At 36.8% G+C, this 13,007-nt stretch overlaps 4 protein-coding genes across 4 annotated transcripts; 2 read left to right on the top strand and 2 right to left on the bottom strand.

Annotated features, from left to right (window-relative positions):
- Positions 1-28: 28 nt before the first annotated feature.
- On the top strand, positions 29-1,352 carry BATDEDRAFT_14772 (uncharacterized protein; the record flags this gene model as incomplete). Its single annotated transcript, XM_006682692.1, has 7 exons — positions 29-171; positions 235-337; positions 408-489; positions 618-706; positions 771-803; positions 914-1,053; positions 1,139-1,352. Coding segments are annotated over 7 exons (804 nt in total), but the record flags the coding sequence as incomplete, so codon positions are not given.
- A 5,669-nt stretch (positions 1,353-7,021) lies between these two features.
- Positions 7,022-7,552, top strand: BATDEDRAFT_33822 (uncharacterized protein). Its single transcript, XM_006682787.1, has 2 exons — positions 7,022-7,341; positions 7,436-7,552. The coding sequence occupies exons 1-2, from the start codon at positions 7,102-7,104 to the stop codon at positions 7,511-7,513; spliced, it is 318 nt and encodes a 105-aa protein (XP_006682850.1). The 5' UTR covers positions 7,022-7,101; the 3' UTR covers positions 7,514-7,552.
- A 45-nt stretch (positions 7,553-7,597) lies between these two features.
- On the bottom strand, positions 7,598-9,741 carry BATDEDRAFT_28399 (cleavage polyadenylation factor subunit FIP1; the record flags this gene model as incomplete). The annotated part of the gene is made up of 8 exons (XM_006682738.1): positions 7,598-7,958; positions 8,041-8,162; positions 8,255-8,298; positions 8,461-8,758; positions 8,832-9,088; positions 9,181-9,352; positions 9,472-9,551; positions 9,648-9,741. The coding sequence occupies 8 exons, from the start codon at positions 9,739-9,741 to the stop codon at positions 7,598-7,600; spliced, it is 1,428 nt and encodes a 475-aa protein (XP_006682801.1).
- A 394-nt stretch (positions 9,742-10,135) lies between these two features.
- BATDEDRAFT_92532 (ribosome biosynthesis protein NOC4) lies at positions 10,136-12,828 on the bottom strand. Its single transcript, XM_006682817.1, has 10 exons — positions 12,813-12,828; positions 12,359-12,451; positions 12,058-12,258; positions 11,770-11,966; positions 11,647-11,683; positions 11,243-11,558; positions 10,991-11,162; positions 10,670-10,845; positions 10,396-10,580; positions 10,136-10,289 (listed from the first exon to the last, which is right to left on the bottom strand). The coding sequence occupies exons 1-10, from the start codon at positions 12,819-12,821 to the stop codon at positions 10,173-10,175; spliced, it is 1,503 nt and encodes a 500-aa protein (XP_006682880.1). The 5' UTR covers positions 12,822-12,828; the 3' UTR covers positions 10,136-10,172.
- Positions 12,829-13,007: the final 179 nt, after the last annotated feature.

Genomic DNA, 13,007 nt, shown 5'->3' with positions numbered 1-13,007 from the left:
AATTTTAAATGTGTATCCAATCTTTTATTACACAGGGACTATTTTTGCATATGGACAAACATCTTCTGGTAAAACACACACCATGATGGGCGATGAGTCTGAGCCTGGTATTATTTTGCTGGCAGTTGAGAATATTTTTCGTCACATTTCAAAAGTAAGCAGTTTACTAGTGTAAATATTAACACGTGGTTGAAGCTGTGATCTAATCTTGGCTGATTATTAGAATCAAGATAGTGAATTTCTATTGCGTGTTTCTTACCTTGAGATTTATAACGAAGTTATTCGCGACCTTCTCGAGCCGGGAAATATTAATTTGAAAATTCATGAAACCATCAATGTGTGTATCTCAAACTATTCTCGCTTGTACATTCATATAAAATTGATGTGCTAATTTTTGAATCATTCAGCGTGATATATTCGTTGGCAATCTTTCAGAGCATGTTGTTAGTTCAGCAGTTCAGATTAAAGAAATTCTTGCTATTGGAGAAGGTAGGTGCCGATTTTTATACGCAATGCTTTTATTTTAAATCAGGCTCGTTTTGTTAATTGTCGATCACTGGAGTCAATATGATTCAAAATGGACAATGGTTTAATTGATCACACTTTTAATCATTTAGGAAACCGCCATATTGGAGAAACCAACATGAATGACAAAAGTAGTCGCTCGCATACCATTTTTAAAATGGTAAGCCAAACTAAATCTGTGGTGACTTTATTTTGCTATTTAACTTGTATTTGCACTTTAGGTTGTGGAAAGTCGCTTTCGAAAGGATAATGCAGACGCAGTCAAAGTTTCTCAATTGGTATGCATTTAGTGTTTTAGTTTAAACTATTTATTAATACTTGGTCTATACCCACTTATGATGACTATTTTAATATACTCGTAGCACCCTGACTAACATTACTATAATAGAATCTGGTAGATCTAGCTGGCTCAGAACGAGTTGGGCACACCGGTGCAGAGGGTATCCGTCTCAAGGAAGGTGGTCATATCAACAAAAGTCTTCTTACTTTATCGACAGTGATTGGAAAGCTATCAGATGGTGGTGACAAGTATGTATTGCATTTTCATACATCTACATGTATTGCGCTGCCAATGGCTGATACTTTTGAACCTAATTAATTCACCTGAATACAGACGTCATATTCCATATCGCGACTCAAAGCTCACAAGGATTCTTCAGCCATCCATTGGAGGAAATGCAAACACTGCTATTATTTGCACCATTACACCAGCTCAACTACACTCTGATGAAACACACTCGACACTTCGCTTTGCTAGTCGAGCCAAAACAATCACTAACAAACCGCAGGTTAATGAGGTATCATTTTACTTGATAATATTGCTTTAGAGTCATTGCGTTTGATGAATCTAACCCTTTTTATTATATAGTTGGTCTCGGATGAAACTCTTTTAAAAAGATACAAGCGTGAAATTGATCAACTCAAAAAACAATTGGTTCAGGTAAGTACGCTGTATCTTGGCCCAATATACATTTATCATTCATGTGTTTGCTTATGTAACATGCAAATTTTGTAATGAAATCGTCAATATGTTTAGCTACGTACAGTAGAATCGGGCCAATCTTCTACTGAAAACTCGATGTCTCAATCAGTATGTAGATTTTTTGGCTTACACCAACACCACTTTTACTAATATGTTTGAATCAGCCTTTGCCAGATGCATCAGATTTATGCATAAAACCGTCAATTAGCAAGAAAGCCGTACTTGAAGAAAGTTTAACTGGCTCTAAGCATGGAATTCAAGAAAAGGTATTTTAAAATCATTGGCGTTTTTGAGTACAGTTAAATGGCAGCATTTTATGATTACTTAAAAACGTATGTTTTTTTATTAGTTGTTACTGAATGAAAAACTCGACTCGCTTCGGCATGCAATTTTGGATTCAACATGCATTGGTCTTGAGGATATATCCGATCGATCTTTAAAAGTATTAATTTAATCATAGTATGCATGCATTGATTCTTCCATGGTCTATTAATTTACTTGGCTTGTATGTAATGCACTTAGAAAAAGGCACGCTCAAACCGTCGCCAAACTTGGTTTCCTGGTGTGTCTGAAAATGCTTCGGCATTGACAGAGTCGGAAAAAATTGAAACCCAAACTTGGTATCAGAATTTACCAGAAAAAGCAGAAATCAAGATGTAAGAATAAGTTTGGAAATAATTCTGTTTCAGATCTAATGTTTTTTTCAAAACTTATGTAGACATTGTTCACGAGAAAGTAATGTGATGGAATGCACAACCGTCAACGCAGATACACAGGTATGATTAGTACATGCCATAGTATTGTGATGCACTATGGATTTTTGATATTCATAAGCAGATATATAGCGATTGATTATTCTAACAGTATATAACTGGACTTTAATTAGACACATGATTGCTCTTTGCAGTTGGCAGTTGAAAAAATACTTGATGGACAGCAACTACCATCTGATGACCATTATATTCAAATATTGCAGGTATTTCTTTGTATTGTTGACATGCAAATCATGTATCAGTAGAGACTTTGGCTTGATGACATATACTGCATGTTTAGCCTTTAGTCGCCTGTATTCAATCTTATAATCTCAAAGTCTCTTTTTTAACGACCAAAGAAACACAGCTTCAAAAAGTGGTTGAACAACTTCAGAATAAGCTATTGCAGGTATATCAGGCTGCTTAATATGTATTTATATTAGGATTTTTAAAACTTATGTTTTTACATTTAGGATGAAACAGTTGTTCAACAGGCTTGTGAAAATTATGGAAAGCAAAAGTCTATTAATAAGCAGGTGATCAATGTTTGTGTTTGATTTATTTAACAGTTTTTGACTTGCTAATGGGCTTTATGGATAGCTGAAATTGGATCTTGAAGATTCGAAAGAACAACTTACACGCACTACAAAAGCTCTTGAAGATTCAGAATCAGCTTGCCAGTCCGCATTGGACATGTGCAATATCCAAAAGCAAGCTAGCCAGTGTCTTCATAACGAAATTTGCGATTTAAAAATGTCAAATAGCGAGCTTAAAGCGCAGCAAGAAAAGACAAATACTGTACTTTTTGGTATTTCTACCGAGCTTCAAGAAACGATTGAACAAGTGCATTTACTTCAACTTCAGGAAAAAAAATACTTGTCTACAATTGAACAGCAAAATAATCAACTTAGACATTACTGTGAAAAGGAAAAGGATCAAAGCTCACTGATAGAGCAATTACAGGTACAATTACAAGATTTTCTACAGGAGAAACGCGATTTTGAATCCAAGACTATCGAAGCACTACAGCACTCAATAATGGAAAAAGAGGCTGCTGAAGCTCTTGCGTCAAATTTCGAGTCTAAACTTTTTGAAACTATAAGTGAGATGGATACAATTAATATTCAGAATATGGATTATATTCAACGTATCGTGTCTGAAAAGGATACTACAGAAATGCGTGTTTCCGATTTGGAGGATAAGCTAGCACATACTATGCAGGAAAAAGATGAGCTTATCGATCAGAATCTCAAGAATGCTGAAAATTCCAAACTTTTGAAAGAATCGGCTGTAGCACGTGCACTGGAGCTCGAGACCCAATTGAAACAAGCCTTTTTCGATAGAGATACTGCAGAAATGCGTGTTTCCGATTTGGAGGATAAGCTAGCACATACTATGCAGGAAAAAGATGAGCTTATCGATCAGAATCTCAAGAATGCTGAAAATTCCAAACTTTTGAAAGAATCTGCTGTAGCACGTGCACTGGAGCTCGAGACCCAATTGAAACAAGCCTTTTTCGATAGAGATACTGCAGAAATGCGTGTTTCCGATTTGGAGGATAAGCTAGCACATACTATGCAGGAAAAAGATGAGCTTATCGATCAGAATCTCAAGAATGCTGAAAATTCCAAACTTTTGAAAGAATCGGCTGTAGCACATGCACTGGAGCTCGAGACCCAATTGAAACAAGCCTTTTTCGATAGAGATACTGCAGAAATGCGTGTTTCCGATTTGGAGGATAAGCTAGCACATACTATGCAGGAAAAAGATGAGCTTATCGATCAGAATCTCAAGAATGCTGAAAATTCCAAACTTTTGAAAGAATCGGCTGTAGCACGTGCACTGGAGCTCGAGACCCAATTGAAACAAGCCTTTTTCGATAGAGAAGTTTTACTTGCTCAAAATGCAACTGAGATTCAGCATTTTGAAAAAGAAAAAAATCTTGCAAACACTCGTGTTCGTGATCTTGAGTCTCAGTTGACACAAATATCCAGCGTTGTACAGCAACTTCAAAACGAGAAAAACGCTATTGAGGAACGCCTACTCGATTCTGAAATGGAATTTAAGCATATTTTGGAAGAAAAATCACTATTGATTATTCAAAGTACGGCCAATGTTCAACGTTTTGAAGCCGAAAAGGTAGCCGCAGATGATTTGGTGCATGAGCTAAAAGGCCAACTTATACAGGTAATGGACGAAAAGGAAACGCTTATAAATCAAGGTTTAGATGATGTTCAACGTGCTATTTCGGAAAAAGAGATTGTTGAGTGTCACATGATGGATCTTGAAACTAAACTGGCACAGACACTGAAAGAAATGGAAACCGCAGCTACTCAAAGTGCAATTGATATTCAGCATCTTGAAGCTGATAAAAATTCTGCCGAGGTTTGCACTTTGGAATTGCAAAACCAGCTGATTGCTATGAGCCACTTTATTGAGATCCAACTCAATCATGTTTATACGTGGATAAATCAATTCGAACATAATTTTTATTTACAGCTTCAAGAGAAAGAATCTTATTTAAGGGCCAAGGAAGTTAATATTTATAAATTTATGGAGCAGCTTTGCCTTTTAATTGATGACGCTTATACGAAATTCAAGCGCAATTGCGAACTTGAACAATCCTTAGAATTTGCTAAAAAAGCTTCGACTGAAATTCAAAAAAGTAAGAAATGCGTCGTGTTTTTGTTCATATCGCATATACTGATTTTATTCTAGACATAACTGCTTTACAAAAAAGATATGAAGGTAATAACGTTTCGAAAAACTGTCATGTTGATTGGCACGAGGAAATTGGCCAAAAACACCGACTTGTCAATGAAAACTTTGAGGTGAATATCTATGCTTTATATACTTTTGATCATAAATATCTTGTGGTCTGACACATAATTGTAGCGTCTTAAACGGGACCATCAGCCTTTATGTAGCGATACGCTGTTTATACTAGAGCAGGAAAAGTCAACCATGTCCGAACTTTTCCAGCTTCACCAGGTGATGCACTGATTATATTTGTTGCTTTGTATATAAAAGGCTTTTAACTAACTTGTACGTATGTAGACTATGAATACTTTATTCCAGGAAAAATTCAAATTTATGGATATGAATGGTATATTGGAAAAACGTCTCGATGACAAGCTGTCGCATTGTCAATCAATCTCGACAGAATTGGATGCTTTGCATTATGAACTACAGGTGAGATTGGAATAGTACTAGATTTTATATCAACAAATTTGTAAAAACACACTCATATTATGTCACTATACAATTTTTAGTCCACAAACAGTGTTTACGAAAAGAATAGGAAGGATCTTGAAGAGCGAATCGCATCTCTGGAGATTGTAGGATGCTTTAAAACTAACAGATGTATATTTTATAACAAGGTTTTATTAAATTCACACATTTTACCATCTGGAATATTAGGACTTGATTGAGCGAGATCAGCAAATATGCAACTTGGATCGACAGTATACTCAAAAATGCAGGGATACAGAGACACTGCGCGTTTTGCTTGAAGATGAGCGTGCTGAAAAAGAAAACGAAATATCATTGTTTGAACAAGATGCCAAACAGAGCACTTGCGATCAAACCCGTTTACAAAACCGAGCAAATGACCTCACTAATGAGGTATAGTTGCAAAGCTGCACTTTATTTATCCACATATTAAGTAATACTTACTTTTGTCACTGTTGATAGATTGCTGCACTTCGTGATCAAATAAAAGAAGGCTCTACAAAGACGGATGCTTTTTGGAGTCAAAAAGTACACGATCTAGAGTCTAAACTGGCAGCTGCACATATTGAATATGAGCAATTACAATCTAGTTTGCAATCATTATCGATAATTATGGATGCAGCTAAAGACGTGCTCAAGAATCGTGGTTTCATTTCATTTGAAGATTTTGAGTCCATATATTCTAGTCAAACCAGTACAGGCTACAATGTGGCGTTTGAGGTTAGTGAACTGCCATGAACATGCACTATTTTTGATGCTATTTCCTTTTTATTGACGATTTTTTATAGTTTAAAAAGGCCTCACGCAAAGTTTCTGAGCTTGAACAAACTCTTGTAGAGCGGGACAAGCAAATAGAGGATCTTAAGATACGACTGCGTCGATCACTCGAGTAAATTTTGATGCAGCATATTTGAATATATACTAGAAACTGCTGATTTGATTTGCTTTATTTACATTTGTATGCAATTTTAGGTCCATAGACCAGGAAACTATGATTGATAGAAAGCTGGAGCACTCAGTTTTGCCGGTATTTTTTTACCTAAAACTATTTTCGATTTGATATTGATTTATGATTACATAAGATCTCGGTATTTACTTTTTCATACCACATTTTATTTTTACTAGAACAATGTCTCGGAAATAGAGCCAGCAGCGCTTTCTGCGTTTTCATATTTGCAAAACAATCGACCAATCAAGAGTGGACAGCAATCCGAAGAGGAAAATACTGAGGTTAAGCTGATTTACATGTTTTTTTATTGACTTTATAAATGTGCCAATATTGACACTGCATTTACAAACTATAAAATAGCTTATTTTGTCATTGACAAAAGTAGCTATGCTTGAACAAGAGGTGCATATGCTAAAAAAGAAACTTCAAACAATGGGCATGTGTCTTGCTGATGGTAGGGTTGTTTTAATTGACGCTTTTCTGACAATATATTTTCTAACCAGACAGGATTGTTGTATTATTAATTTTCAGAAAAAGGACAAAAACGCCAATTAGAGCTAGAGATCATGCGGCTTGAGAATCAGATTCAATTGCAAAAAAGCAAGCCTGTGATACAGGCCGCTCATATTGTTGCAGATTTGGAGAATTTTGACTCATTGCCCATGAATACAAAATCACAGCAACCTGTTAATCAAAAGCTCAGTGTGCTATCTGAAACAGTTTGTAATGTAAACTCTAAAGTTGACGCTCACTGTCAGCCGGAACAAAACACAACTGGCACTTCTACCCTGTCCCATAAGCGTACCCATGGCTTGACCTCAGATGTAACTCAAGGAACACGACGTCCCCGATTGATGAATAAAGCAGACGCCTCACAGCCAGTTGGTCGCCAACGTGAAATAGTAAGTCCATGACACTTTTGGTGTATAAAGCAAAGAAGAAGTTTATTATTTCAATTTGTTTTAATGCGATTGTTTTCCAAACACATCTTTGTAGGGAGCCTCAGGCAGACAAACACGTATCAAAGACAAAGTCCTTAAAGAGGGACAACCTGGTGAATGCAATCAACAATGAATACTAGTGGGCTGTAGGATATTCTACCGCCTCTTTCTGAAAATAATAATAAATATAATTTTCAATAGTTTAGTCAATATCAGCCTAATGTTTGAATGAATGATTGCGTGCATGTACTTGCCTGTCACGATCTCGATCTCGACTATCACGCGAATCTCGACCTCTGTCCCTGTTGTCTCTGCCACGGTCACGATCTCGCTCCTTTGCTCGGTCCCTATCACGATCTCGTCCCCTATCACGATTTTCGCGGGAGTCCCGATCTCTGTCTGTCTGGCCCGAAATGTTAGTAGGCTTTCCCGAGATATCAGCCATATGGGCAGCAGAGGCACGAGGATCAAGACCAGCGGGTATTGCACGCGGATCAAACCCAAATGGGACAGGTAAAACACCATCTAAAGGACGTGGTAACAGAGAGCTATGTATAAATCCAATTAGCTTTTCGTTACTGTAGCATATGACGTATATAAATACAATAGCGAATGTTTCAAAAGTATAATGTAGCTAGAGCAAAAATAAAATTTACTTACTGATCCATACGTGGTATATTTCCACCAGGTCCTTGAGAAAACTGGCCAAACACTGGATGCTGCTGAATAACTCCCAACTCTGGGTTTCCTGGGAAATGTCTATGAATGTCTCCAAATACATTCTGGAAATATACGTTTCAAAAATGCACCAATTAGTGTTTCAAGATTTTAAACAAATATATGATTAAAGTCAAATAAAATGCACATTACATACCACAGAAGGAATAAAACCCATCTGGGTGGGTGGATTTTGATGGTCTATTCAAAGTTCAATGTTAACTTGCGTAATCACAGCAATCACTTGTTAAAATATCAACGCAAAATCATTCAGTGCATAGAGCTGCGCATCAATGCATTGAATCTTTAATTGCTAAAATCTACAACAATCAAGAACAAAGTGCAATGCAGTCAATAAATTACCTGGAATATCCAAAGATGACCCTCCTTGATGCCCAGAAGCTGATGATTCTTTGTTTCGCGAACGATCAGTAGAAATAGTTTGCTCTCCTAACACCTTGACAGAATCATCTTCATCTCGTGGTCTTTTCCCCATAATAGATTGCTGTTTTAAAGTATTATCTGCGCCATAGCCAGTATGGGGTAACCGTTGGTATTTTCCAGTAGAAAAAACCGGCATGGGATTACCCAGCATACGTTGCTGAGCAGCAAATGCTTGCATGTCAAATCCATAGTCTGAATCCATTGGAAGATCGTATGGCTATGCGTAACGAAATGAAATAAAAATGGTCATTTTAGCAATCCAACACTTACAATACAAAGAATTTGGTTACATTTAGTCGCTTCTGCATTTGGATTTCCTCTCGCATCATCTTTTGCTTGTTGCAATATGTTTTCCAAGTTTGTTCATTGAATCCGTAATTAAAGTAGTCGGTGATATCTGCACCTGGTTTTTTCCATGGCTTATCTTCAAATTGATCCGTATCCACATCTAAAATATCTTTTCCCTCATATTGTCCAACAGCATCGATATCAATAGTAGGTTTCCCTGATCCAGTAGCGGGTTGTTGTGCAGCAGGAGCAGTTGAATCTACAAAAACAATGAATTAGCAAAATTGAATATTCTGCAACAAGTTCAAGCCGATATTCGGCAAGCTGGACTCGATATCTACTAAACTTTACCTTGTCTTGGGATGGGCAATCCTATTGCTGATTTAGATTGAACAGTTTTTGAATTTGCTGGTAGAATAGCTGCACTTGCAGCAGTATGCGCCGAGTCTGCATTTCCTGCTGCTGGAACACCAGATCCTGAAATGGAAGCATCGTCTGGCACTGCAAGCACAATCTCAATGTCCTAAACAGTTCAATGTAGTTGATAATCCAGCATTGAAGATCAGTATATTAAAGATGTCAAGCGCACTCTCCACCAAACCACTTGGCTAATCTACAAATTTAATACTCGAAAAGTCGTACATCATCACTATCGCTGTCATCGGCGTCATTGGCCTCTTGGTTGTCACTGCCAGACGGTTTATTTTCATCTACATGAGTGGCTAATATGAACCAGAAATGGTCATGACAATTAGGTCAGCATATCTAGTTGCAAATCAATGCATTGAAGAGTCTGCAATGCATTGATTAGACCTTACAGTCAAGAGTGCGATGATTATCTGAAATGTCATTATCCTGTGCATTGTTGCTGCTGTAAAGTAATTCATCGTCGCCGTCATCCATATCTGCCATCCAAGTCGAGTTTTCAAAGAATGGCAAGAATTTTATTCTCCAAATTCAAACTTGCGGATTCTTGCATTCAGTACTCATGCTTGTAGTCAATCCGACATCGATTTAAAATTTAATATTTTTGTAATGTATTGTTAATGGACTCGACGCCATCTATGTCACTCAGTATATTAGTTGTATTATTTATATGGCATCTTGCGTTGTGCGAGATTTTGGAAAATAAAATTGAATAAACATGGCAATGCATTCTATCAAAGTTGAGCATATTCAGATCTATGGATTGCAGTTTCAGTATAGTAAATGAATTACTTGTTAAAAAATAAAAATAAGTATCAGCCATTCAACTTCAAAAGAATCTCCAGTTTGAAAAAGGCAGTATCAACATAAATCAGAAACGTGCATATCAATGCAACCAGTGCAAACACATGTTTAATTCAAGCTTCTACCCAAAGAGTGCCATTGAGCCACTCTTGATTCACTTTAATACTGACTGCTGGAGGTTCCTCTTCAAGAAACTTGCGTTTCTTGAGATTCACTTCGGAATCAACCATCTACAAATATTTAATGCCAAAAATAGTTGAATTAGCACATTGGCATATACAACAATCGTACAAGGTCGGATGCTTTGTAAAAATAAAATCGATCTACTCTACATACCGATTTGTATGTATAATCCATGAAATCCTCGAGATCATACAAAGGCTTGGCTAGTGAATCTTGAAACACACGAGCTAAACCAGATACAGTAGGAACAGCATGCATCTGTAATGCCTGGATTTCCCAAAGATAGCTTTCTTGAGCATTGCATTTGCTAGGATCCATTTCAGTAAAATCAAACGGATCTGTTGTTTTACAATGGCTTTGAATTAGTGACAAAGTCGATGGTCTTGCAAAGTATGGTACATTCAATCAAAAAACAAAATGTGCCTACCAGACATTTGCTCCAAATTCTCTTGTCGCGTATGAATGAGTTGAATCGAAGATGGATGTCTTTTCATTAGATTAAAAATAAAAGGAAGGATCATAATGATTCCTGCAGGCGGAGCTGTCAAGCACAAGCGTCCCATACGTTTGACAAATGCTGCAACCAGATATGATGGAAGGTATCTACATAGTATGTCATGAAAGGTTAAGCCGACAAGTGACATCATAAGATGAATGACAGGGGAAATGCCCAAACATTGAAATGATGCTGCAAAACATCACCCTTGAAATGTATGGAGCAAGCAAACGTTTAAACCATCAAACTTACGAGGAAGAAAGAAAAATATCAGCCAATCTGAAAAAACGAGCACGGTATTTGTAATGTAGCAGATTGGAGTCAAACAAGGCATATAGCTTGGCATAAAAGTCAGGATAGTCCAAGTTGTGCTCAGTAATCAGCGTAAAAATGCCATTAAGAGCCAGTAAGCGAATAATTCCATCTAGTCAAATCAAAAATTCGGAAATGCTGTTTAGTGACTTCATCTAAACAGTTTGGTGCTGCTTTATCGTCAATTCATACCCGTGTTGTAAGCATCAACTAAGAAATCCATCAAAAGTACAGGCTTGGAAAGGTATGGAATGATTTTTTGATGAAGGGACTCTAGGCAACTTTTGTAAATCTCTCTAGGTAGTGAATGTCGCATGAATGCAAGCCAGCAATTACTAAAGGCGCGACAATAAATGGTGGGTTGCGTAAACGGGTTGGGATTTTCATCCTTGCCTTCAGCCAAATTATATTCACAAAGCAGTTTCATTGAGTCAAAAGAATCTGGTGCTGGAGATAATTTGCTGATAATTGTATATGCGTTTTGAATGTTTATAAGAGGAGTGGATTCCTACAACATCATGGTTTCAAGTTAGTACATCAAGACATTGCTAAATTTAAATGCGACGCTTTTTATCACAACTATTTAAAATGCGTACTGTTTTTTTCCCCGAATACTGATCAGTCAAGACCTTGCTGCAGATCAAATAAGTCGCAAACCAGATAAAGTTAAATCAGTTTTAAATAGTGAAGAATACAAAGGTTTACATATTTGAACTTACGAAGCACTACGGAAAAAAAAGAAGCGAAGATCATCATGTTTGTTGAGAGTGTGCACAACCTTTGCCAATAGTGGCCCTGATATGGATTCTTGACACAATAGTACTTCAACAAGGGGAAGAAATAGGTTGCTCTGAAATTCATTGTGATGCTCAGCAATATTTTTAAGTAGCTGAATATGCTTTTCAAACGAAACAAGCTAATTGCGATTTATATGTAATGTACAGCAATTAGAAAAGAAAACTATGCAAGTTTGCAATCTAGCACAACTACACAAACTGTTGAATTACCTGCAATCTGGGTTCCGTGTGTGACATGGTTTCTCGTAATACCTCGAAATATTGAGCACGATTTTCGCGAAGCCATGTAGCAAGCTCAGTACTAGATTTTCCGTCAGATTGGCGCTTTTCCAGCATTCCAGAAGCAATCAGTTTAGAAAAAACAAACTGAAGGGATGTAATTGCTGCATGTGCAATGTCTGGACTTGGACTCTATAGCAACTACTTTAGTAATGATTTCTGAATGCAGACTTGAATAATCATAATACAGCCTATTAGTGCATCGGCACACTGGTTTTAAATATATACTTACTTTGCAATACTTTAGTAAACTCAAAATATCATTAAGGTTGGCATTGTCAGTCAGACAACCTTTGGAAATCTGACGAATACTTTCTGGAGTAATCTGGATTTGACAGTTTTCAAGTAGCATGAAATTGGTTCACAATGAAAATAAAAGTTGAATAAATTGTAAAATTAGTAGCAGATATACGATCATGACGCACAATTAAGTTGGATTCCTTCAGTCCACTAAATAGCAATGCATAGAGTCATCCAAAAACGAATGCGGTTTGGTTTCAACTCCTACTAAAACACTTGAATGGATCAAATGGTTTCTAGTGGTTTCATCTGTATCAATGAGCTTTCAAGCTGGACCGTAGTCTCAAAATACAATACCAGAAAATTAAAGAGCTAAAAGTACACTCTTGATCAAAGCCATGCTTATGATACGCTGTGAAAGCAGTTCAATTGGCTTCAAACGTTACCTTGCCCATTCTTGGGAAATTCTGTTTGGTCAGTTTTTGAAAAGAATTTTTACAACTGTATTCACGTAAAATGGAGCGTTAAATAAGGGTGTTAAAATACATAATAGACAGCCAATCTCATGAAATAATAATTTGCATTAAATCTACTGAACAACATTGTTTTTGAACTCCTTGACAAAACTCGACAAGTTTTGT

This window comes from Batrachochytrium dendrobatidis, assembly GCF_000203795.2.
Source record: "Batrachochytrium dendrobatidis JAM81 unplaced genomic scaffold BATDEscaffold_18, whole genome shotgun sequence".
Lineage (NCBI taxonomy): Eukaryota > Fungi > Chytridiomycota > Chytridiomycetes > Rhizophydiales > Batrachochytrium > Batrachochytrium dendrobatidis.
Note: the sequence above shows the minus strand (reverse complement) of the source record. Positions and strands in the feature narration are given on the sequence as shown.